The sequence below is a fragment of the Pseudophryne corroboree genome, chromosome 9 (genome assembly GCF_028390025.1).
Source record: "Pseudophryne corroboree isolate aPseCor3 chromosome 9, aPseCor3.hap2, whole genome shotgun sequence".
In the NCBI taxonomy this organism is placed as follows: Eukaryota; Metazoa; Chordata; class Amphibia; order Anura; family Myobatrachidae; genus Pseudophryne; species Pseudophryne corroboree.
Genome location: NC_086452.1, coordinates 449,715,923 through 449,742,938, shown reverse-complemented (window position 1 = coordinate 449,742,938; position 27,016 = coordinate 449,715,923). Strand labels below are relative to the sequence as shown.

At 47.8% G+C, this 27,016-nt stretch overlaps 1 protein-coding gene across 4 annotated transcripts in view; it reads left to right on the top strand.

The window, feature by feature from the left end:
* The window catches only part of ABTB1 (ankyrin repeat and BTB domain containing 1), a 41,617-nt gene extending 14,831 nt beyond the window's left edge, over window positions 1–26,786 (top strand). For 3 of the 4 annotated variants that reach the window (XM_063941183.1, XM_063941180.1, XM_063941181.1), the window contains exons 7-13: window positions 461–577; window positions 1,990–2,105; window positions 15,484–15,582; window positions 17,460–17,627; window positions 18,300–18,350; window positions 24,907–25,107; window positions 25,792–26,786. In XM_063941183.1, the coding sequence (XP_063797253.1) occupies window positions 461–577; window positions 1,990–2,105; window positions 15,484–15,582; window positions 17,460–17,627; window positions 18,300–18,350; window positions 24,907–25,107; window positions 25,792–25,998 (959 nt within the window). In that variant the 3' untranslated portion in view covers window positions 25,999–26,786. The remainder of the gene's footprint in view (window positions 1–460; window positions 578–1,989; window positions 2,106–15,483; window positions 15,583–17,459; window positions 17,628–18,299; window positions 18,351–24,906; window positions 25,108–25,791) is intronic. The other variant, XM_063941182.1, reaches the window with a different exon arrangement.
* Window positions 26,787–27,016: the final 230 nt, after the last annotated feature.

Below are 27,016 nucleotides of genomic sequence, written 5' to 3'. Positions count from 1 at the left end.
CCTCTCCTTGTTCGTTGTACCCAAGTGTGGGTGATCTGGGTGAGGCCAGGTAAATGCCTATGAAGTACGAATATTGAGTGTAGTTAATGTTGGTTGGGTAACGGCCTTGTGGGGTCTCACTTAAGTGGGAGGAGGCTTCTTATTTGGAGATTGTCTCGTCTGTAGGACCACCTTTTTGGTCTTCCTGGTTATTATGGACCTCTGCAAAAGTGGTGATGGCTCAATTAAGAGTGACCTGCTGGCTAGCCACCCATCCAAGAATGGTTTATATAATGTCTCTATGGATGCAGTTCATTATTTAGCAATGGCTGTGAGCTGCTGGCCCCAAAAACTCACAGCCACTAACATTGCGGATTTCTTGTTGCTGTACTGTAAGCAGCCACATTGCATTGCCCCTTGATAAATGACGCTCTACGATGACTCAGTTCTTGCAGTGACCTAGCCGGTGCTTCTGCTGCAGGTCGCCTGGACATCAACGTTGAACATGTGGAGGACTGTAAGCGATTGGCCAAGCAGTGTCGCCTGCAGGATCTCATTGAAGAGCTGGAGGAGAAGTGTAAAAAGGTCTATGAATTTGGTATGTTTGTAGGCCCTAGACTGTCCAAATCGGAGCGTCCGATTTATCAAGGCTGAATCTAGGATCTCTATGGCTGGGTGTAACACGCTTGGGCTATGGAAGCTGGAAACAGGGACGCAGGTGCAAAAGTCAGAGGTTTCAAAAATGTAACTATAACGTCTTACCCAACCATTAGTAATGTACAGCGTATCTTCTCCCATTGCTGCTACATTTTATCAGGCGTTTATAGAGGTAGAAGTACTATGAGCAAATACACAGAAATATGCATTATTGGACATTTATTTTTAAATTAATCTGCAATGAAGCAGATGTTCTGCCGATTTAGGGGTAATTCACAGTTGATCGCAGCAGCAAATTTGTTAGCAGTTGGGCAAAACCATGTGCACTGCAGGGGGGGGCAGATATAACATGTGCAGAGAGTTAGATTTGGGTGGGTTATATTGTTTCTGTGCAGGGTAAATTCTGGTTGCTTTATTTTTACACTGCAATTTAGATTTCAGTTTGAACACACCCCACCCAAATCTAACTCTCTCTGCACATGTTACATCTGCCTCCCCTGCAGTGCACATAGGGGGTTATTCCGAGTTGATCGCTCGCTAGCTATTTTTTGCAGCGCTGCGATCAGATAGTCGCCGCCTATGGGGGAGTGTATGTTTGCATTGCAAGTGTGCGATCGCATGTGCAGCCGAGCGCTACAAAAAAGTTTTGTGCAGTTTCTGAGTAGGTTTGAACTTACTCAGCCGCTGCGATCACTTCAGCCTGTCCGGTCCCGGAATTGACGCCAGACAAGCTCCCTGCAAACGCTTGGACACGCCTGCGTTTTTCCAAACACTCACAGAAAATGGTCAGTTGCCACCCACAAACGCCCTCTTCCTGTCAGTCTCCTTGCGATCGGCTGTGCGAATGGATTCTTCATAAAATCCATCGCTCAGCAACGATCCGCTTTGTACCCGTACGACGCACCTGCGCATTGCGGTGCATACGCATGCGCAGTTCTGACCTGATCGCAGCGCAGCGAAAAATCCTAGTGTTCGATCAGGTCAGAATGACCCCCATGGTTTTGCCCAACTGCTAACAAATTTGCTGCTGCAATCAGGTCTGAATTACCCCCTTAACCTGTATTTTTGGTGATGGCCAACAAATAACCTTTATTGCTTATGGGCAACAAACTTGGTCCTAATGGTTTTACAGATTTCCATAAGAAAGGAAAACTTAATGCTGTCCTTTATTGTATTAAATTTTTGTTGTAATGAGCTGAGCGGGAGAGGGTGCGAGGTGTGTGTGAATTATTTTGAAAGTGTTCCTTTTTTTTTTTTTTATGCCTTGCATAATTAATTTTACACTTTTTGGGTGGGGGGGAAGTGTTGGGGACCCATGACAAAGTTTAAATGAAGAATCTTTTCTCCCACCAGTTTCTTCCAAGCCTGGGACTTGTGTGAAGGTTCTGACTGTGGAACCCTCTGGGAATGGGTGCCTGCGTGAGGATCTGGCGATTTTAGCTGACTGCGCTCTGCCATCTGAGCTGAGGGTGAGATTCCTGCCTCCTCTGTGCCCATGGCAAGCATGGCTTGTGCAAAACCCTCAGTTACATGAAAGCCTTTTCAGCCTGATAACCTCTCAGTGACCTATCCACGGTTATGTCAAAGTTGTACTTTTCCTTTTAACCGCTTAACTGACAATTTTTCCGCCCCCAAACTACCAGCCCCCCCCCCCCCAAAAAAAAAAAACCGCTCTGAAATTGTCTGTTTTTTTTAATGAGTGAATTAGGTGAAGATCATGAATTTAACCCTATCCAAAATGATTTTGGTTAATAAAAAAATATATTTCCCCCAAACATCGAAACATCGATCGGGATCATCGAGACCATCGGAACATTGGAAACATCGCGGCTTTCATTTTGAAAGCCGGGACAGCCTCTGGGTACACGGCAGGTATTGGTGGGGTTAATGTACACTCCCCAGCGGTTGTTTTTGTCTGCAGCCGCTGGAGGGGGCGGAGGGGTCCTGCCGTGCTGACCGGATCAGCAGTGATCGGCAGCACGGCAATCAGTAGGGAAGGGTGCAGGGAGGCAGAGGAACCTTTCCGGTCCCTCTGAGAGCAGCAGCGGAGGGAAGATTCCCTTCCCTGCCGCTGCTAAAACACTTTATTTGACTGGTCGCATCCTGTACGTTCAGGTTAGATAAAGCACTTGCAGGCATGATCGCATCTAATGCGACCATGCCAGGCAAGTGGTTAAAACACCTCCAGTCTGTTACAGTATGCTGCGGGTTACGTGGCTATATTTCCATCACTGTTGCAGAGGTCTGTAATAACCAGGAGGACCACACAGACTATATTTCCAATAAATATAATTTTTTTTTAAAATGGCGGCCTTCGCAGTGTCGGTAACAGATGCTGTTAATGTAAGTCTCCAATGGTAATTGAGTAGACAAGTCTGCACACAGGAGCCGATCTGTTGCAGGGCAACTGTCACTTACTGAAGGTGCGGGAATCCGTCCTGTAGACCCCGCTGAGATATATTCGTGGTAGTCTGGCCTCCATCCCCTCTGATCCAGCGTCTAGTGGAAATAACACTCCGTATTAGCCGGGATGGGACTGACTGATAAGATGCAGCCTGGTCAGTATTGGGCATGGAGGAAGATGAGGTCACAGGATAACTGATCTGTCCTCCTCTAGTAAGCTGTAATGCAGAACTCTGTCCATCCACACAGGTGTAGCCACATTGAGTGGTAACCCTATAATAAATAATGTAGCTATCGTAATCTGCCTCCGCTACAGCCGACTCCTTCATCAGGATGATTCCTCTTGGATGTTTCCATTATCTGAGGTCGGCAGGAAGAATCACCACGCTTGGGGACCTGGCTAAGTTATTACTACATCTGCTTATGTTGTGCTGATTTCTCTATCGTCCTAGTGGATGCTGGGGTTCCTGAAAGGACCATGGGGAATAGCGGCTCCGCAGGAGACAGGGCACAAAAAGTAAAGCTTTTCCAGATCAGGTGGTGTGCACTGGCTCCTCCCCCTATGACCCTCCTCCAGACTCCAGTTAGATTTTTGTGCCCGGCCGAGAAGGGTGCAATCTAGGTGGCTCTCATAAAGAGCTGCTTAGAGAAAGTTTAGCTTAGGTTTTTTATTTTACAGTGATTCCTGCTGGCAACAGGATCACTGCAACGAGGGACAGAGGGGAGAAGAAGTGAACTCACCTGCGTGCAGGATGGATTGGCTTCTTGGCTACTGGACATCAGCTCCAGAGGGACGATCACAGGTACAGCCTGGATGGTCACCGGAGCCGCGCCGCCGGCCCCCTTGCAGATGCTGAAGTAAGAAGAGGTCCAGAATCGGCGGCTGAAGACTCCTGCAGTCTTCTAAAGGTAGCGCACAGCACTGCAGCTGTGCGCCATTTTCCTCTCAGCACACTTCACACGCAGTCACTGAGGGTGCAGGGCGCTGGGGGGGGGCGCCCTGGGAGGCAAATGAAAACCTATTAAAAGGCTAAAAATACCTCACATATAGCCCCCAGAGGCTATATGGAGATATTTAACCCCTGCCTGGATTCACAAAATAGCGGGAGACGAGCCCGCCGGAAAAGGGGCGGGGCCTATCTCCTCAGCACACGGCGCCATTTCCTCTCACAGCTCCGCTGGTCAGGACGGCTCCCAGGTCTCTCCCCTGCACTGCACTACAGAAACAGGGTAAAACAGAGAGGGGGGGCAAATTTAATGGCAATATTTTGATATATATAAAGCAGCTATAAGGGAGCACTTATTATAAGGCTATCCCTGTCATATATAGCGCTTTTTGGTGTGTGCTGGCAGACTCTCCCTCTGTCTCCCCAAAGGGCTAGTGGGTCCTGTCTTCGTTTAGAGCATTCCCTGTGTGTCTGCTGTGTGTCGGTACGTGTGTGTCGACATGTATGAGGACGATATTGGTGTGGAGGCGGAGCAATTGCCAAATATGGGGATGTCACCTCCTAGGGGGTCGACACCAGAATGGATGCCTTTATTTGTGGAATTACGGGATAGCGTCAACTCGCTTAAGCAGTCGTTTGACGACATGAGGCGGCTGGACAATCAATTAGTGCCTGTCCAGGCGCCTCAAACACCGTCACGGGCTGTAAAACGCCCTTTGCCTCAGTCAGTCGACACAGACCCAGACACAGGCACTGATTCCAGTGGTGACGGTGACGAATCAACCGTATTTTCCAGTAGGGCCACACGTTATATGATTTTGGCAATGAAGGAGGCGTTACATTTAACTGATACTACAGGTACCACTAAACAGGGTATTATGTGGGGTGTGAAAAAACTACCTATAGTTTTTCCTGAATCAGAAGAATTAAATGACGTGTGTGATGAAGCGTGGGTTGCCCCTGATAAAAAGCTGATAATTTCAAAGAAATTATTGGCATTATACCCTTTCCCGCCAGAGGTTAGGGAGCGCTGGGAAACACCTCCTAGGGTGGACAAGGCGCTAACACGCTTATCTAAACAAGTGGCGTTACCCTCTCCTGAGACGGCCGCACTTAAAGATCCATCAGATAGGAGGATGGAAAATATCCAAAAAAGTATATACACACATGCAGGTGTTATACTACGACCAGCTATAGCGACTGCCTGGATGTGCAGTGCTGGGGTAGTTTGGTCAGAGTCCCTGATTGAAAATATTGATACCCTGGACAGGGACAATATTCTACTGTCGTTAGAACAAATAAAGGATGCATTTCTTTATATGCGTGATGCACAGAGGGATATTTGCACACTGGCATCACGGGTAAGTGCTATGTCCATTTCGGCCAGAAGAGCTTTATGGACGCGACAGTGGACAGGCGATGCGGATTCAAAACGGCATATGGAAGTTTTGCCGTATAAAGGGGAGGAGTTATTTGGAGTCGGTCTATCAGATTTGGTGGCCACGGCTACAGCCGGGAAATCCACCTTTCTACCTCAAGTCACTCCCCAACAGAAAAAGGCACCGACTTTTCAACCGCAGCCCTTTCGTTCCTTTAAAAATAAGAGAGCAAAGGGCTATTCATATCTGCCACGAGGCAGAGGTCGAGGGAAGAGACAGCAACAGGCAGCTCCTTCCCAGGAACAGAAGCCCTCCCCGGCTTCTACAAAAGCCTCAGCATGACGCTGGGGCTTCTCAAGCGGACTCGGGGACGGTGGGCGGTCGTCTCAAAAATTACAGCGCGCAGTGGGCTCACTCGCAGGTAGATCCCTGGATCCTGCAGATAATATCTCAAGGGTACAGGTTGGAATTAGAGACAGATCCACCTCGCCGTTTCCTGAAGTCTGCTTTACCAACGTCCCCTTCCGAAAGGGAGACGGTTTTGGAAGCCATTCACAAGCTGTACTCTCAGCAGGTGATAGTCAAGGTACCTCTTCTACAACAAGGGAAGGGGTATTATTCCACTCTATTTGTGGTACCGAAGCCGGATGGCTCGGTAAGGCCTATTCTAAATCTGAAGTCCTTGAACCTGTACATAAAGAAGTTCAGGTTCAAGATGGAGTCACTCAGAGCAGTGATAGCGAACCTGGAAGAAGGGGACTTTATGGTATCCTTGGACATCAAGGATGCGTATCTCCACGTTCCAATTTACCCCTCACACCAGGGGTACCTCAGGTTCGTTGTACAAAACTGTCACTATCCGTTTCAGACGCTGCCGTTTGGTTTGTCCACGGCACCTCGGGTCCTTACAAAGGTAATGGCCGAGATGATGATTCTTCTTCGAAGAAAAGGCGTATTAATTATCCCATACTTGGACGATCTCCTAATAAGGGCAAGGTCCAGAGAACAGCTAGAGATGGGATTAGCACTATCTCAAGAGGTGCTAAAGCAGCACGGATGGATTCTGAATATTCCAAAATCCCAATTAATGCCGACAACTCGTCTGCTGTTCCTAGGGATGATTCTGGACACGGTTCAGAAAAAGGTTTTTCTTCCCGAGGAAAAAGCCAAGGAGTTATCCGACCTGGTCAGGAACCTCCTAAAACCAGGAAAGGTGTCTGTACATCAATGCACAAGAGTCCTGGGAAAAATGGTGGCTTCTTACGAAGCAATTCCATTCGGCAGATTCCATGCAAGAATTTTCCAAAGGGATCTGTTGGACAAATGGTCAGGGTCGCATCTTCAGATGCACCTGCGGATAACCCTGTCTCCAAGGACAAGGGTATCTCTTCTGTGGTGGTTGCAGAGGGCTCATCTATTGGAGGGCCGCAGATTCGGCATACAGGATTGGATCCTGGTGACCACGGACGCCAGCCTGAGAGGCTGGGGAGCAGTCACACAAGGAAGAAACTTCCAGGGAGTGTGGTCGAGCCTGGAAAAGTCTCTTCACATAAACATTCAGGAACTAAGAGCAATCTACAATGCTCTAAGCCAGGCGGAACCTCTGCTTCAAGGAAGACCGGTGTTGATCCAGTCGGACAACATCACGGCAGTCGCCCATGTAAACAGACAGGGCGGCACAAGAAGCAGGAGTGCAATGGCAGAAGCTGCCAGGATCCTTCGCTGGGCGGAGAATCACGTGATAGCACTGTCAGCAGTGTTCATCCCGGGCGTGGACAACTGGGAAGCAGACTTCCTCACCAGACACGATCTTCACCCGGGAGAGTGGGGACTTCATCCAGAAGTTTTCCACATGCTAATAAACCGTTGGGAAAGACCAATGGTGGACATGATGGCGTCTCGCCTCAACAAAAAAACTGGACAGGTATTGCGCCAGGTCAAGAGATCCGCAGGCAATAGCTGTGGACGCGCTGGTAACACCTTGGGTGTACCAGTCGGTGTATGTGTTTCCTCCTCTGCCTCTCATACCAAAGGTATTGAGAATCATACGACAAAGCGGAGTAAGAACGATACTAGTGGCTCCGGATTGGCCAAGAAGGTCTTGGTACCCGGAACTTCAAGAGATGGTCTGAGAAGGGACCTGCTTCAACAGGGTCCCTGTCTCTTTCAAGACTTACCGCGGCTGCGTTTGACGGCATGGCGGTTGAACGCCAGATCCTAAAAGGAAAAGGCATTCCAGAAGAAGTCATTCCTACCTTGATTAAGGCAAGAAAGGAAGTCACCGCGAAGCATTATCACCGCATTTGGCGGAAATATGTTGCGTGGTGCGAGGATCGGAGTGCTCCGACGGAGGAATTTCAACTGGGTCGTTTCCTACATTTCCTGCAATCAGGATTGTCTATGGGTCTCAAATTGGGATCTATTAAGGTTCAAATTTCGGCCCTGTCAATATTCTTCCAAAAAGAATTGGCTTCAGTCCCTGAGGTCCAGACTTTTGTCAAAGGAGTACTGCATATACAGCCTCCTGTGGTGCCTCCGGTGGCACCGTGGGATCTAAATGTAGTTTTAGATTTCCTCAAATCCCATTGGTTTGAACCACTAAAAAATGTGGATTTGAAATATCTCACATGGAAAGTGACTATGTTACTGGCCCTGGCTTCCGCCAGGAGAGTATCTGAACTGGCGGCTTTATCTTATAAAAGCCCTTATTTAATTTTCCATTCGGATAGGGCAGAGCTGCGGACGCGTCCGCATTTTCTCCCTAAGGTGGTATCAGCGTTTCACCTGAACCAGCCTATTGTAGTGCCTGCGGCTACAAGCGACTTGGAGGACTCCAAGTTGTTGGACGTTGTCAGAGCTTTAAAAATATACATTTCAAGGACGGCTGGAGTCAGAAAATCTGACTCGCTGTTTATACTGTATGCACCCAACAAGTTGGGTGCGCCTGCTTCTAAGCAGTCGATTGCTCGTTGGATTTGTAACGCAATTCAACTTGCACATTCTGTGGCAGGCCTGCCACAGCCTAAATCTGTTAAGGCCCATTCCACAAGGAAGGTGGGCTCATCTTGGGCGGCTGCCCGAGGGGTCTCGGCATTACAACTCTGCCGAGCAGCTACGTGGTCAGGGGAGAACACGTTTGTAAAATTCTACAAATTTGATACCCTGGCAAAAGAGGACCTGGAGTTCTCTCATTCGGTGCTGCAGAGTCATCCGCACTCTCCCGCCCGTTTGGGAGCTTTGGTATAATCCCCATGGTCCTTTCAGGAACCCCAGCATCCACTAGGACGATAGAGAAAATAAGAATTTACTTACCGATAATTCTATTTCTCGGAGTCCGTAGTGGATGCTGGGCGCCCATCCCAAGTGCGGATTATCTGCAATACTTGTACATAGTTATTGTTAACTAATTCGGGTTATTGTTTAGGGAGCCATCTTTCAGAGGCTCCTCTGTTATCATACTGTTAACTGGGTTTAGATCACAAGTTGTACGGTGTGATTGGTGTGGCTGGTATAAGTCTTACCCGGGATTCAAAATCCTCCCTTATTGTGTACGCTCGTCCGGGCACAGTACCTAACTGGAGTCTGGAGGAGGGTCATAGGGGGAGGAGCCAGTGCACACCACCTGATCTGGAAAAGCTTTACTTTTTGTGCCCTGTCTCCTGCGGAGCCGCTATTCCCCATGGTCCTTTCAGGAACCCCAGCATCCACTACGGACTCCGAGAAATAGAATTATCGGTAAGTAAATTCTTATTTTTTCTGTGGCCAATAGGATACCAGCGCGCAGTAACCAGCGGCGGTAGAGGAAGGCGGCATACAAACTGCTCTTCCACTTCTGTAGCAGGCTACCGTATTAGGAGGGAGGAGCTTCTTTAGCTAAATCGGACTTGCCGTGCAGAAATGCACTGAGTGGATTGGTTGGTCCATACAGAAGGGCGGGGCCGGTGATGTCAGGTTTTTGTATTGGTTTACTTGTATAGGAACCCATCACAATGTCCTACAGATGTGGGAGGAGCTTCAGATGTCAGTCATAGAGTAGGGAGTGGTTTACTTTTATTCTGAATTTTAGATAGGATGAGCAAAGGGGGAAAGGTACAGGGTTGGGGGAACCAGAGCCTGGGTCTGCGGGGAGAGAGCAATGCTAGGAAGGTAGAAATCCTCGAGGCATAGGCAGGGTTCTAGATCAGCATGGTAACTGTATAAGGAATACTAGTCGGATTGGAGGGGTTGCATTACAGTGAGGGAGCCAGGAATTGTGAGTTGCTGTAAATGACGTTTCAGTCATGGATTATACTTGTCCTGCGTTCCATCAAGCATGTTTGCAACACTCTACATGGATCACCCTTGTGAATGTAGGTGCAGCAGAGTCTTTCCACTATTAATTACTTAGGTGGCGTTGCAAATATGCCTAACTAGTTTATTGGTGGGTTTCGGAGCACTTGGGTTGGGAATGGGGGTATTTATAAGGCACTCCCAAGGCTTTTAGCTAATATGCGTATCTGGCCACAGTGTCTTCAGTGACAGTTGGATGTGTTAGTGTATATGGAGATAACATGGGAGGGACAACATACGGTACTAATGACGGCAGATCTTGTAGGTGACCCCGTTGGTGCGGCCACCACATCAATGGGGCATACTAGATGGGCCACCGCATTAAAGAGGCGGACTAGACAGGCCAAGTGGTTCTTATCTGCCGTCACATTCTATATTTCTATGTATGATTCACCAATGAGAGGCTTTGCTAGGTGGTGCCTTATCTTGGTCGAATCTTCAGACTGTAGGTCCATTTGCCTCTCTTGTCCCCAATCGACCATGTCTGCACTGAACTAGCTACCAAGTAGATGTACAAGGTGGTGACTAGCTTTGTAGCATCGTGACGGAAGAGAGAACAGGTCGTGAGCAGCGGGTTGGAGAGGGTAGCGGCCATGTTAGGACGGGCAAATTGCACAAGAGCACCTCCGGGAAATCATGGTGCAGCGATATATCGGAATAATAATGATGGTGGAAGTAGGCTGGATGTGCACCTGAGAGAGTTCTGCTTATTCCACAGGAGGACAGTCCATTCAGCAGGGTTTCCCAACATCTGTCCTCAAGGCATGATACTGGCGACCCGGCGGTGGGAGGGCAGTGACGGGGGAAGTGAAGTTTCTTCACTCCCCCTGTCACCCGGCTCCATAGCAGTGCAGGCAAATATAGACAAGATCGTCCATATTGGTCTGCATGCACAAGCGACGGGGCACCAGCGCTGAACAAGCGCGGGGCCACGCATCGTTCATCGCTGGTGCCTCCACACTGAAAGATATGAACGGTGTCTCGTTCATTAATATCTTTCAGTAACATCGCCAAGTGTGTAGGGCACATTAGACAGTGGCGAACGTTATAGAGTGTAAGCTGCGAGCAGGGCCCTCTTACCCCTCATTCTGTCTATTATTCCGCAGACTCACTTTATCACTTTGTTGTACACTGCAGCTGACGCTATATAAATAAATGTTAATATTATTATTCGGGAGAGCAGACAGTCCTGCCAGGTGTGATCAGAATAGGGGCACAGGAGATCCATTGGCAGACGTAACAGTAGAGCGTTATACGTTGGGTATAGAACTAGTACATTGGCCCTCATTCCGAGTTGTTCGCTCGTTGACGAGTTTCGCTATATTGCGATTAGTAGCTTACTGCACATGCGCAAGGTTCGCAGAGCGCATGCGGTTAGGTATTTTACTCACGGCATAACGAGGATTTTTCATCGTTCTGGTGATCGGAGTGTGATTGACAGGAAGTGGGTGTTTCTGGGTGAAACTGGCCGTTTTATGGGTGTGTTCGGAAAAACGCTGCCGTTTCTGGGAAAAACGCGGGAGTGGCTGGAGAAACGGGGAAGTGTCTGGGCGAACGCTGGGTGTATTTGTGACGTCAAACCAGGAACGAAACTGACTGAACTGATCGCAGTGGCAGAGTAAGTGTGGAGCTACTCAGAAACTGCAAAGAAATTTCTATTCGCAATTATGCGAATCTTTGGTTCGCAATTCTGCTAAGCTAAGATACACTCCCAGAGGGCGGTGGCTTAGCGTGTGCAATGCTGCTAAAAGCAGCTAGCGAGCGAACAACTCGGAATGAGGGCCATTGTTCAAGAACGTTTTGAAGCCCATGGCAAATAATGTTTTTTTTTTTTTCCCCATGAACTTCCAGTCCAGTCTGTCCGGTAATGACTTGGCATCTGATGCCAGGGTTAGGGAGGGTATCATCCCGGTCAGTGTTAGGCTCCCAAATAGCCATAGCTGCCACCATTATGGGATAGAAAATGCCCCGTGGCTTACCATAAACACCATGTTTTCCTCCGCCGGGCATTTATCATGCTGGGTCACACATTGCATAGCGATGCTGTCCTTTTGGAATCTGCACCAAGTAGTGAAGTGGTTAAGAAACAAGAAACGGCATTTTGTGGTACAGGGGCCAGCTCCTGGTTGTGTGTGGGAGGTGGGCACAGCCGGAGGCTGTTCTAGGCCGGCCCTTCACGCTGCCAGCCATTGATGTCCAGCACACTCCAGAGAATAGCCTTTAATCCCATTTGTTGGCTCTGTGAGAAACAAAAGCGTGGTATCTGGCCCTCAAGTAATTCTGCAATTACAGAGTAAGCAGCGTTTTTACCTCTGTGCGTCCAGTCTACGGAAGCTATTAATGGTTTTGTGTGCGCTGGCCAACCTCTGGCTTCTAAATATAACTTGGCTCATGTTTCGGGAACAGAATGTTTTTATTTTTATTCCTGGTTGGGTTGGTTTGAAGAGACTCTGAGGACTGTGTTCTGAGAATGTGCTGGACAGGTCTTCGGAAGGTCAGTGGGATATGGAATACCAGGATTCTCGCTGTGATGGCGTATGACCGCCATTAGCGAAGTGGTAGAACTTAGTACATTGGCCCTCATTCCGAGTTGATCGCTCGCTAGCTGCTTTTAGCAGCAGTGCAAACGCTAGGCCGCCGCCCTCTGGGAGTGTATCTTAGCTTAGCAGAAGTGCGACCGAAAGGTTAGCAGAACTGCTCGTAAAAATTTTCATGCAGTTTCTGAGCAGCTCCAGACCTACTCCTACCTTGCGATCACTGCAGACAGTTTAGTTCCTGTTTTGACGTCACAAACACGCCCTGCGTTCGGCCTGCCACTCCCCCGTTTCCCCAGGCACGCCTGTGTTTTTGCCTGACACGCCTGCGTTTTTTAGCACACTCCCTGAAAACGGACAGTTACCACCCAGAAACACCCACTTTCTGTCAATCACTCGCCGATCAACAGAGCGACAGAAAAGCGTCGCTCGACCTTGTGTAAAACTGCATAGTGTTGTGTGAAAGTACTTCGCGCGTGTGCACTGCGGCCCGTACGCATGCGCAGAAATGCTGCTTTTTCACCTAATCGCCGCGCTCGACCGAAAGCAGCTAGCGATCAACTCTGAATGAGGGCCATTGGCCAGTGTCCAATCCCCCCCCCAACTGTCAATGGAGGGTTTTCTCCTGTTATGCTTTTACGTAGGGGTGCAAACATGCCAGGCTATAGTCATTAGCTTGTCCCATATCCATCTATGACAGCATTGGTGTGTGTAGGGCTTTGTTCCTTTTCTTATTCCCAAAGATGTTCCCCAGAAGGTACATAGGGGGCAGTGTATCAAGTCTTCTAAAACAGACAAGTGGAGAAGTTGACTGTGGCAGCCAATCAGATTCTACCTATCATTTTATAGACTGTACTAGATAAAATGATAACTAGAAGATGATTGGTTCCTGTGGGCAACTTCTCCACTTGTAATTATTAGCAGGTTTGGCACATCTCCCCCCCCCCCCCCCCCAGCGAGCCACATTTCGGGTGGAACAATGGTTTATCCTACAGGTCAGGCTTCTCCAAAATTACTGTTGGGTGTAGGTGTATGCCTAGCTGAGCTCTGTGCCAGTTTGTGTAGCATAGCTTGTGCGGTACAACGCGCACAGATGTAGCCAAGATGACCCGTGCGCGTTCTAAGCGTATGGAATCTATGATGACCCATCCAAAACTGCATGCATGGCCTGACCGCGGCAAGACATTCCTGTGCGATAGCGGTATTGCAGAGTGTGTATGCCCACGTCGGGCGGCCAATGCTCTGGAGGGGGACGCGCTAGGCAATGTCGCTCATGAAGCACATTGCCTAGTGTGTACCCACCTATATTGTAGATCACGAAGGGCGTATTTATGCAAATGTGGGCCATGCAGACTTGTAATATTTGCCAGTGGGCCTGTATGAAGGTGTGTACATATTTCCCCGGCGATAGGTAGGTGTTGATCGTCAATGACTTGCTGTACAATGGCAGCGTATGCGCCGGCAAACGCCTCTCGTGTGTCTTATACGTGGAAATAACACACAATAATTTCTTTTGAATACTTTACTCCTGTATTGCAGCAAACTCTGCGTGACCCCTCTGTATCCATACACTAATCTCTTATTTTTATGGAGTCAAAAACTGTCCAGAATCAAAGTTCGCTTTAAGGGTGGGTACACAATTTTTTTTTCCCGACGGGTAATTTAGCCATATTCCCTTCGGCCCGGACCATGCCAGATTGGCCGTGCAATGTACTGACGGACGGAGCGACATCTCGTTGCGCCCTTCATTACAATACGTTGGGCCGCACATGATATCTCCTGGTTGACCATGCAGCGTTACCGACCAGACGAGGGCGCATACGATCCGCAGGAGTCCATAGACGATCAGCATGACTTGTCTTTCCGATATCGTCCTGATGTGTACCCGTCCTAAATTTTAAAGGCTTGGTCACAGAGGTCTTTCTGTGGAGCAGAAATGGGATTATTTGTGGGATAAGGGAAAGTCTTGTCTCATTTGTAATGTTCACCATATCCTGCGCAGCAAGTCTCGCGTACCTCAGATCTTTACACGCACTGCGTGACAAGTTATACGCAAGTCACATTTATTTTTTGCTTTCACGGAGCAGCCGGTCTTATGTCAACCTGTAAATCATCTCTGTCGTGAACCATTTAGGGTTTTATCATGGAAATCTGAAGGCGGATCCGTGTTTCCGCCGTGATTACGGCTACGTGCGTATAATACGGTCACGCATCACAGATGTCTCACAATGGAATTGGCCTCATTGTTAGGAGCTTTGTGTGTGTAATTACGCTGTTACTCATTCATAAACGCTCTTCTCACTGAATGCATCAATTTTCTTTTTGCTTTAAATGCGGTTACAGTATGTATGTGATGTCTCGCTTATGGGAGAATTTCTTTTTTAGTTCTACCTGCGTCACGAACACATAAACATGTTTTCTCCTTTTGCATCAGGTATTGGCAGCTGTAGTCTTGGACTGTAGAACAATTAGGGTTAAAATGTTTTGCTGCTAGGCTTTTGATTGGTAGAGACGGGTTAGTTGCTATTGACAACTTAATACAACCCCCCCCTCCCCCCCTGCCTGGCACCGACCATGGGTGTAGTAACTTGAATCACAGTTCTTCATCATACCAGTGCTCTACCTGAACAACAACTGAGCCTCTTGACCATCTCTTTGACTTGCTGCCATATGATTGTTTGATTTAGGTATTTTACTTAATGAGATGACACAGAATTTGGCAGCAAATAGAACAACTTGACCCATTAGGTCTACTCCTTTTTTAACATACTGATGTTCTTAGTAGGGTGGGCACTGAAGGGAGAATGTAAGAGGCTTTTGCAAAACTGGCGTGTTTATGGGGTATTTCTCATGAGTTTCACATGGTCCCCTAGTTATGTTTGTATGGATTGTGCCAGCTTGGTAACCAGAGACCACAAGGACTATGTAACTGGTTTGCTGGGCCTGCTATGAGGTCTTTTACTGTAGAACATACATTTTCCAGTCCTTCACCAGCTGGTGTCTTTCACGATCGACGTAAGGAGAACGTGGTGATATGTCAGGGGTACTCAGTTGGCTGTATGCCCCAGATCGTAATCTGTCACAGGCGGCCCAACCTATGGCTGAGTTACGTTCTGAGCAGGCATCACCATTGTGACCGTACTGCGCATATGGTGACTTAGCGGCTGGGTAGATCCAGTCCGCAGGTGAGAATAGATTATTTCTGTGTGCGCTGTCCCGGTCTGTAGGATCTCACTCCTGTCCTCTTTCTTCTAGGTGGGGTTTGGGGAGCTTCCCTTTGACAGCACTGATAACTTCTGCAGTTACCCCGATGTTTGTTTCCGGATAACGGGTTACAATTTTCTGTGTCACAAGGTAAGGATATAGCAGATTATGGGTCTTCACTTATACCATTATCTTTTACATACAGGAGAGACCTATGAACCTAAAATATATATCCTAAAAATGTCCCCTCTGGCCCCCTGACAGTCAGGAGCCTGGCCAGAGTCACCTAGTGCCATGAAGCGACGCACTCAGACATAATTGCACTTCCCTCTTCTAGTCTATGGCCGTATCGGGGCGGGGGGAGGGGAAATGCCGCTATTACGTCACATGGTACCTTGCGGTGACCAATCCCTGCTGGCTTCCAGGATGAGGACCGTAGTGACGGTCTGTTGTGTGTGATATGGCACGGGGCAGAGGATGTGGGTTTTTAGCCTACCCAGGGAGGAGGTGGGGGAGGAAGGGGGATATACTAGTCAGTGAATCATTTAGATGCAGTTATTTTCAGTTTAGGTTACTGGTCATTTTAAATACACTTAGACGTTTTGTAAGTTTGTGTTACATAGAAACATAGAATTTGACGGCAGATAAGAACCACTTGGCCCATCTAGTCTGCCCCTCTTTTATTTTATCCTTTAGGCAATCTCAACCCTTTTTTAACCTTAATTCTTTGTAAGGATATTCATATGCCTGTCCCAAGCATGTTATTTATTTATATATATAACACACACTGTAATGCCCTTCTTCTGAGCTATAGTTAGTTAAGATAGAAGATAGGTGGTAAGCTGCTCTTCACACGAAGTTCCCTGTTAGTCTGAACTAGGATAAAAATTATACAAGACAGTAGTGGAACAAGGGGTGTGGACGCACCCTCCAATAACTAATCATTCCACAATCGTGACCGGGGACAGTTTCTTTACAATGTAAAAAATAAATAAAAATAAAATACAATGTTCCACTCAAACAGATTTTATTAAGAGTTCTTTCTTTTCTAAAAACAAAGAATTTTTTAGATATTTGATCAAATAAATAGAACAGCGTCCATGTTATGACAGTAAGTCTTTTCTCCCGACCTCTTGCTAGGAAGATCTAGGAGTCCTAAAAGAATGTATTAACCCAACGCGTTTTGTCTCAACGAGACTTCATCAGGGGTATGACTGTAAAAGCAGAACAAACAGTATAAACTTTGCTTAAAAAAAAGAATTACATAATCGAAAACATCGGAACATGTATATCCTAAACAGCCAATTGCTCAAAAGACTAAAAAGATGGACAATGAGACTATAGAACAAGTAGTCCTATAGTCTCATTCTCCCATCTTTTCAGTCGTCCTAGCAAGAGCTCAGGAGAAAGACTTCCTGTCCTAACATGGACCCTGTTCTATTTGGTTGATCAAATATATAACAAAAAAATCTTTGTTTTTAGAGAAGAAATAACTTTTTTTTTTTTTTAAATAAATCTGTTTGACTGCAACATTGTCCTTCCTTTTTTTTTTTTTTTTTTTTCGACATTGTAAAGAAACTGTCCCCTGTCACGATTGTGGCTTGATTAGTTATTGGAGGGTGCGTCCACACCTCTTTGGCGCTTTTCCACTACTGTCTCAGAATGATGGAAGAGAGAGAAGCCCCCTCCCATTAGGCAGCAGCAGAGAGAGCATACATTAAATAGACCGGAGTGTACACATAGCGTTAAGTATTATTCAGCTCATAGATGGCCTTACATAGATAGATATATCTATATAAAAAGTTCGAGTTGTGACACCTACTTGCTACGTAAGTTCAACGCACCATATGTTAATGCATTAATAAAAAAAAAAAAAAAAATATATATATATATATATATATTATAAGAGCATTGCTAACCACGTGTAGTGAACAGAGATTTCCAAACCCCCCCCCCCCCCTTATGCGCTTCTCCTTGTGGGCTTGGCGTCACGCAAGATGTCTAACCTCCAGTGTGTTCCATTCCAGTCTTTCTTCTGTGGCCGAAGTGACTACTTTAAAGCCCTGCTTCAGGACCACTTCTGTGAGAGCCAGGAGCTGCAGACGCAGCCCAGCATCCCCGTGATCACCCTGCACAACATCACCGCCGAGACCTTCACGCGCGTCCTGTACTACATATACAGCGACGACACCGAGGTGACCGCTCTGTGTATCCTACCGGCAGCAGCTCAGATTGCATTTATTGTCATCCAAACCTAATATACACTTTTACCTGGAGGAAATATTTAATATTTTACAGATCATTCAGACTACAGGGACCCGGAGGCAGAATTGTTTTAGGGTCATACATTAACGAGGTCATGGCTTACAGGAATGGCTTACACTCACACTACTAGGCAGGTCACAATATAGTTACTGGTTGGGAAAAATGAATGACTTTCCTATAGATATCAGTCTACCGGGACCAGGTTATTTAATTACAATCCTGGCGTTCCACCTGTATCCGTTCTCTCTTATGGTCTGAGTTCTTGTACATTACCAAATAACAAAAAATATTATTGCATGTTGCTTCCATGCTAATTAGCTGAGCTAGTAGAGTAGTTATTAAAGTTGATGATTGTTTAATTTTAATTTCTTTATGGTGAGAGAACTTTTTAATTAAAAAGAAACTGCAAATCTGCACCACCAGAATGTTCCTGCAGAGGGCAGCAGAGTAATTCTGACTCGCCTAGTGTGGTCATCGCTTGTACATGTACTATGGGGTAACGGGTGTATTGAAGGTTGTGTGCTTCAGCCTGTTCAGTGTAAGTTTAGTTTGTTAGTAAATAATAATGCTGCTCTATCAGTGCATGTCGTTATTAAATGCAGGCATTTAGGGGTCCTTGTTTAGAAGAAAAGAAAAGCAGGAAAAGGCGTAAGGTGAGAGAAGGGTGTTATCCTGTTGCTATAATTGGGGAGATGTAACTATCTTTATTGTATTTATGTTCTCTGTTATGCTGCGTTGGTAGAAATAATCGTGTTCCGCTGTTAGTGTTGCAAGCGGCACAGGTCCCTTGAGCTTGTAAATTTAGTGGCTGATTTTGAGTCGCACGCTGTTTCGACCGCTCTATTGTTTCTCTATCGTCCTAGTGGATGCTGGGGTTCCTGAAAGGACCATGGGGAATAGCGGCTCCGCAGGAGACAGGGCACAAAAAGTAAAGCTTTAGGATCAGGTGGTGTGCACTGGCTCCTCCCCCTATGACCCTCCTCCAAGCCTCAGTTAGGTTTTTGTGCCCGGCCGAGAAGGGTGCAATCTAGGTGGCTCTCCTAAAGAGCTGCTTAGAAAAGTTTAGCTTAGGTTTTTTATTTTACAGTGAGTCCTGCTGGCAACAGGATCACTGCATCGAGGGACTTAGGGGAGAAGAAGTGAACTCACCTGCGTGCAGGATGGATTGGCTTCTTTGGCTACTGGACATTAGCTCCAGAGGGACGATCACAGGTACAGCCTGGATGGTCACCGGAGCCTCGCCGCCGGCCCCCTTGCAGATGCTGAAAAGAGAAGAAGGTCCAGAATCGGCGGCAGAAGACTCCTCAGTCTTCTTAAGGTAGCGCACAGCACTGCAGCTGTGCGCCATTGCTCTCAGCACACTTCACACGGCAGTCACTGAGGGTGCAGGGCGCTGGGGGGGGGGGCGCCCTGGGCAGCAATGAAAATCCTTTTTTTTGGCAAAAAATACCTCACATATAGCCTCCGGGGCTATATGGAGATATTTAACCCCTGCCAGAATCCATTTTTAAGCGGGAGACGAGCCCGCCGAAAAGGGGGCGGGGCCTATCTCCTCAGCACACAGCGCCATTTCCTCACACAGTTCCGCTGGTCAGGAAGGCTCCCAGGCTCTCCCCTGCACTGCACTACAGAAACAGGGTTAAATCAAGAGAGGGGGGGCAAAATTTGGCGAAATTGTGATTTTATAAAAGCAGCTATAAGGGAGCACTTATTATAAGGCTATCCCTGTAAAATATAGCGCTTTGGTGTGTGCTGGCAAACTCTCCCTCTGTCTCCCCAAGGGGCTAGTGGGGTCCTGTCCTCTATCAGAGCATTCCCTGTGTGTGTGTGCTATATGTCGGTACGTGTGTGTCGACATGTATGAGGACGATGTTGGTGAGGAGGCGGAGCAAATAGCCTGTAATGGTGATGTCACTCTCTAGGGAGTCGACACCGGAATGGATGGCTTATTTATGGAATTACGTGATAATGTCAACACGCTGCAAGGTCGGTTGGCGACATGAGACGGCTGGCAAACAAATTAGTACCTGTCCAGGCGTCTCAGACACCATCAGGGGCGTTAAAACGTCCTTTTACCTCAGTCGGTCGACAGACACAGACACGGACACTGATTTCAGTGTCGACGGTGAAGAAACAAACGTATTTCCCTTTAGGGCCACACGTTACTTGTTAAGGGCAATGAAGGAGGTGTTACATATTTCTGATACTACAAGTACCACAAAAGAGGGTATTATGTGGGATGTGAAAAAACTACCTGTAGTTTTTCCTGAATCAGATAAATTAAATGAAGTGTGTGATGATGCGTGGGTTCCCCCCGATAGAAAATTATTGGCGGTATACCCTTTCCCGCCAGAAGTTAGGGCGCGGTGGGAAACACCCCTTAGGGTGGATAAGGCGCTCACACGCTTATCAAAACAAGTGGCGGTACCGTCTATAGATAGGGCCGTCCTCAAGGAGCCAGCTGACAGGAGGCTGGAAAATATCATAAAAAGTATATACACACATACTGGTGTTATACTGCGACCAGCGATCGCCTCAGCCTGGATGTGCAGAGCTGGGGTGGCTTGGTCGGATTCCCTGACTAAAAATATTGATACCCTTGACAGGGACAGTATTTTATTGACTATAGAGCATTTAAAGGATGCATTTCTATATATACGAGATGCACAGAGGGATATTTGCACTCTGGCATCAAGAGTAAGTGCGATGTCCATATCTGCCAGAAGATGTTTATGGACACGACAGTGGTCAGGTGATGCAGATTCCAAACGGCACAAAGGTGTATTGCCGTATAAAGGAAGAGGAGTTATTTGGGGTCGGTCCATCGGACCTGGTGGCCACGGCAACTGCTGGAAAATCCACCGTTTTTACCCTAAGTCACATCTCTGCAGAAAAAGACACCGTCTTTTCAGCCTCAGTCCTTTCGTCCCTATAAGAGTCATATCTGCCCAGGGATAGAGGAAAGGGAAGAAGACTGCAGCAGGCAGCCAATTCCCAGGAACAGAAGCCTTCCACCGCTTCTGCCAAGCTCTCAGCATGACGCTGGGACCGTACAGGACCCCTGGATCCTACAAGTAGTATCCCAGGGGTACAGATTGGAATGTCGAGACGTTTCCCCCTCGCAGGCTCCTGAAGTCTGCTTTACCAAGGTCTCCCTCCGACAAGGAGGCAGTATGGGAAACAATTCACAAGCTGTATTCCCAGCAGGTGATAATCAAATTACCCCTCCTACAACAAGGAAAGGGGTATTATTCCACACTATATTGTGGTACTGAAGCCAGAAGGCTAGGTGAGACCTATTCTAAATCTAAAAAATTTGAACACTTACAAAGGTTCAAATCAAGATGGAGTCACTCAGAGCAGTGATAACGAACCAGGAAGAAGGGGACTATATAGTGTCCCGGGACATCAGGGATGCTTACCTCCATGTCCCAAATTTGCCCTTCTCACTAAGGGTACTTCAGGTTCGTGGTACAGAACTGTCACTATCAGTTTCAGACGCTGCCATTTGGATTGTCCACGGCACCCCGGGTCTTTACCAAGGTAATGGCCGAAATGATGATTCTTCTTAGAAGAAAAGGCGTCTTAATTATCCCTTACTTGGACGATCTCCTGATAAGGGCAAAGTCCAGGGAACAGTTGGAGGTCGGAGTAGCACTATCTCGGATACTGCTACAACAGCACGGGTGGATTCTAAATATTCCAAAATCGCAGCTGATCCCGACGACACGTCTGCTGTGCCTAGGGATGATTCTGGACACAGTCCAGAAAAAGGTGTTTCTCCCGGAAGAGAAAGCCAGGGAGTTATCCGAGCTAGTCGGGAACCTCCTAAAACCAGGAAAAGTGTCAGTGCATCATTGCACAAGGGTCCTGGTAAAAATGGTGGCTTCCTACGAAGCAATTCCATTCGGCAGATTTCACGCAAGAACTTTTCAGTGGGATCTGCTGGACAAATGGTCCGGATCGCATCTTCAGATGCATCAGCGGATAACCCTATATCCAAGGACAAGGGTGTCTCTCCTGTGGTGGTTACAGAGTGCTCATCTTCTAGAGGGCCGCAGATTCGGCATTCAGGATTGGATGCTGGTGACCACGGAGGCCAGCCCGAGAGGCTGGGGAGCAGTCACACAAGGAAAAAATTTCCAGGGAGTGTGATCAAGTCTGGAGACTTTTCTCCACATAAATATACTGGAGCTAAGGGTAATTTTATAATGCTCTAAGCTTAGCAAGACCTCTGCTTCAAGGTCAGCCGGTATTGATCCAGTGGGAAAAACATCACGGCAGTCGCCCACGTAAACAGACAGGGCGGCACAAGAAGCAGGAGGGCAATGGCAAAAACTGCAAGGACTTTTCACTGGGCGGAAAATCATGTGATAGCACTGTCAGCAGTGTTTCATTCCGGGAATGGAAACTGGGAAGCAGACTTCCTCAGCAGGCACGACCTCCACCCGGGAGAGTGGAAACTTCATCGGGAAGTTTTTCCACATGATTGTGAACCGTTGGGAAATACCAAAGGTGGACATGATGGCGTCCCGTCTGAACAAAAAACGGGACAGGTATTGCGCCAGGTCAAGAGACCCTCAGGCAATAGCTGTGGACGTTCTGGTAACACCGTGGGTGTACCAGTCGGTGTATGTGTTCCCTCCTCTGCTTCTCATACCTAAGGTACTGAGAATTATAAGACGTAGAGGAGTAAGAACTATACTCATGGCTCCGGATTGGCCAAGAAGGACTTGGTACCCGGAACTTCAAGAGATGCTCACAGAGGACTTATGGCCTCTGCCGCTAAGAAGGGACTTGCTTCAGCAAGTACCATGTCTGTTCCAAGACTTACCGCAGCTGCGTTTGACGGCATGGCGGTGGAACGCCGGATCCTAAGGGAAAAAGGCATTCCGGAAGAGGTCATTCCTACCCTGGTCAAAGCCAGGAAGGAGGTGACCGCACAACATTATCACCACATGTGGCGAAAATATGTTGCGTGGTGTGAGGCCAGGAAGGCCCCACGAAGAAATTTCAACTCGGTCGATTCCTGCATTTCCTGCAAACAGGAGTGTCTATGGGCCTCAAATTGGGGTCCATTAAGGTTCAAATTTCGGCCCTGTCGATTTTCTTCCAGAAAGAATTGGCTTCAGTTCCTGAAGTCCAGAAGTTTGTCAAGGGAGTATTGCATATACAACCCCCTTTTGTGCCTCCAGTGGCACTGTGGGATCTCAGCGTAGTTCTGGGATTCCTCAAATCACATTGGTTTAAAACCAGTCAAATCTGTGGATTTGAAGCATCTCACATGAAAAGTGACCATGCTCTTGGCCCTGGCCTGGGCCAGGCGAGTGTCAAATTGGTGGTTTTTTTCTCAAAAAAGCCCATATCTGTTTGTCCATTCGGACAGGGCAGAGCTGCGGACTCGTCCCCAGTTCTCTCCCTAAGGTGGTGTCAGTGTTTCACCTGAACCAGCTTATTGTGGTGCCTTGCGCCTACTAGGGACTTGGAGGACTCCAAGTTGCTAGATGTTGTCAGGGCCCTGAAAATATAGGTTCCAGAACGGCTGGAGTCAGGAAAACTGACTTGCTGTTATCCTGTATGCACCCAACAAACTGGGTGCTCTTGCTTCTAAGCAGACTATTGCTAGTTGGATGTGTAATACAATTCAGCTTGCACATTCTGTGGCAGGCCTGCCACAGCCAAAATATGTAAATGCCCATTCCACAAGGAAGGTGGGCTCATCTTGGGCGGCTGCCCGAGGGGTCTCGGCTTTACAACTTTGCCGAGCGGCTACTTAATCAGGGGCAAACACGTTTGTAAAATCCTACAAATTTGATACCCTGGCTAAGGAGGACCTGGAGTTCTCTCATTCGGTGCTGCAGAGTCATCCGCACTCTCCCGCCCGTTTGGGAGCTTTGGTATAATCCCCATGGTCCTTTCAGGAACCCCAGCATCCACTAGGACGATAGAGAAAATAAGAATTTACTTACCGATAATTCTATTTCTCGGAGTCCGTAGTGGATGCTGGGCGCCCATCCCAAGTGCGGATTATCTGCAATACTTGTACATAGTTACAAAAATCGGGTTATTATTGTTGTGAGCCATCTTTTCAGAGGCTCCGCTGTTATCATACTGTTAACTGGGTTCAGATCACAGGTTGTACAGTGTGATTGGTGTGGCTGGTATGAGTCTTACCCGGGATTCAAAATCCTTCCTTATTGTGTACGCTCGTCCGGGCACAGTATCCTAACTGAGGCTTGGAGGAGGGTCATAGGGGGAGGAGCCAGTGCACACCACCTGATCCTAAAGCTTTACTTTTTGTGCCCTGTCTCCTGCGGAGCCGCTATTCCCCATGGTCCTTTCAGGAACCCCAGCATCCACTACGGACTCCGAGAAATAGAATTATCGGTAAGTAAATTCTTATTTTTTTGCTGTAGTTGTATCCAGGGCTGTAGAGAGCAGCGCCGGGCCCCAGTACTGCATGGGTGGGCATGGTCTAAACAGGTGGCGTGTCCATGTCCCCTATTATAAAATACATACTACGCAAAAAGTAATTGCAAAGGGGCCCCACATGGCGTCGTCGTTCAGATCTGGGTGGGGGGGAACTCAGCCCTTCTGGTGCCCAAGGGGTATATTTACTAAAGTGGATACGTTACCCATAGCAACCAATCAAACTCTAGCTATAATCTTCTAGAAGAGTGCTCTCCCAACCTCTGTTCTCAAGGCCAACTAACAGTCATGGTTTTAAGGATATCTATGCTTAACCACAGATGGTTCAATCAAGAGGGTGTGGATCAATAGATCCTACAGTAAAAGGATAGGCAGGTTGACCCAATATTGGGTCGACAGGGTTTAAGGTTGACACTTTTTTTTTTTTTTTTTTTTTTTTTTTTTTTTTGTCACCTGTGCTCAAGTATGACTTTTCTTAAAACCTGGAGTGTTAGTGTGTCTTGAGGGCGGAGGTTGGGAAACACTGTTTTAGAAGGGGCTAGATAAATGCTAAATAGAATCTGGTTGCTACGGGCAACATCTCCACTTCTATAAACACGCACTTTAGTAAATATACCTCCTGCAGTCCGTGTACATTAGTACTCTGTACAGGTGTCCTGAGAGGCTGGGTCCGGTGACTTTCTTACAAACCGCTCCCTTCGTCGCGTCCCTTAGTCCTGTCCCTTCTCCGTGACGCGCTCTTCCGTCCTGTTGTTGTAACCCCGTCTCTGTGTGTTTCAGCTGTCTCCGGAGAATGCCTACGAGGTGCTTTGCCTGGCGGACATGTACCTGCTGCTGGGGCTGAAGCGCCTGTGTGGGAAGATCCTGGCGCAGATGCTGGATGAGGACAGCGTGATCGGAATCTGGAACATAGCCAAGCTTTTCCAGCTGACGCGTCTGGAGGATCAGTGCACGGAGTACATGGCTAGGATCATCGAGAAGGTACGGAACCGGCAGCCAGGGATGCATAGATGGTGGGCAGAAAAAGCAGTGTGGGCTCTATTTACTAAGCCTTGGGTGGAGATAAAGTGCCAGCCAATCGGCTCCCAACTGTCATTAAAAAAACAGCATGTGACATGACAGGAGCTGATTGGCTGGTACTTGAGCTCCGTCCACTTTATCTCCATCCCAAAACGTAGTAAATAGAGCCCTGTGTCTGGTACAAAGTTCCCGGGGGGCGCCTGCCTACAGTTTCTTCCCGTACCCTCTCCCATTGTCCGAGTAGGTTCCGCTCTTCCGACGTGACACATACGCTTTCCCTATGTGGGGTTCCTCCTCACACACGGTGTGACCAGCTACCCACAGGCCCCCTCAATATGTGCAGTGTGTTCTGGGTAATGTTGTATTGACAGATTGTCTTGCCTGCAGAGCCTGGTGCTTTCACTCACTATGCTAACACCTCCTAATTGCAGCACGGATGGCGAACGCCAGAAACACAGCATAGTGGAACGGTCTCTAGCACCAACGAGAAATAAATGTGCAATAGGAAATAATGCATGTACTGTAATAGTATGATCGGGTCAGGGGCTTGTTATGATTGTATGTTTCTGCTGCTGGTTATTCCTCCCAGACCCAAATGAGAATGACCTGCAAAACTCTAGTAACCTTTGCGCCTTCTCTCCACAGCTGGTTGATTCGGAGGAGTTTGCTGCCGCAATACAGGATGATGCGGCAGCCGTTGAAGAGCGCCAGGAGACGGACTCCATCCCACTGATCGATGAAATTCGCTTCCACATCACCAGCAACGTACAGACGTATAGCGCCATTGAGGAGGCCAATCAGCGGCTTGAGGCTTTAGAGAGGCTACTGGGCAGCTTGGGGCTGGAATGCTGAGCGTTATAGAGATAGAAGTAGGGTGGCCAATCCCGGGCCATTGTTTCAATCCCAGGTATCGGGATTGAAAAATGGTCAATTCTGGGATACCCGGGATTGGCTCTTTTGCTTTGTGTCCGCCCCACACACACAATTTACCATACTGTGGGGACGGGGAGGTGGGAAACCAGTGCTCGGCGGTGGGTGACTGGTGGCTCTACTTCGGGTTCAGCGGCGGGTGACGGCCGGTTGACTGCGCAGTGTAACCTCCGACTTCACGTCATGCTGAGCAGGGCAGCATTGAGCGTCCTGAGAACGCTCAACGCTGTCCGGCAGTAACAAACCCAAAGGGCTGCCTGATCCCTCAATCTCCGGGATTGGAGCTTCCAATCCCGGGACTGAATCATGGCCGATTTTTTGGCCTAGATCCCAGGATTGGCCACCCTAGATAAGAAGAGAAGATGTGTGAAATCTTGCAGAGAGATAAACTACCAACCAATCAGATCCTAACTGTTGTTTTTCAAGCACAGCCTGTAACATGGCAGTTAGGAGAATATTGGCTGATACTTTATCTCTCTCCAAGGTATAACACTTCTACCCCGTAATGTTTTACAGATGACAGGACTGGGCTGGGGAAAGCCGGGCAGTATCTTTGAAATGCTATTTTCTACGGACTTTTTCCAACTCTGGTCATTTGTACCAAGCGTGACTCCTATTTACCATAAATATTAGTTACAGAGCTCACCCTCTACGATCATTTATCTTGTTTCATTCCTCATTCTTCGTATTAAAGCATCTGCTTTCCCTAATTGCTGTGCACTCGTTACTAGTGGATCTCTACAGCGTCCAAGCTCTGGAGCACTGACCAGATCCCATGATGACGTCCGCATGTAGCTGCCAAAACATTGGGGGACACTCTGGGTGAAGGGCAGAGGTCCCTGCAAAATGGTTAGCTCACCATTTTAGTTGCATTGTGGCGCTGTTGTAGTGGTCTGATACCCTCTGTCCCCTCCCCCGCTCACCTTGTTTACATAAGGAG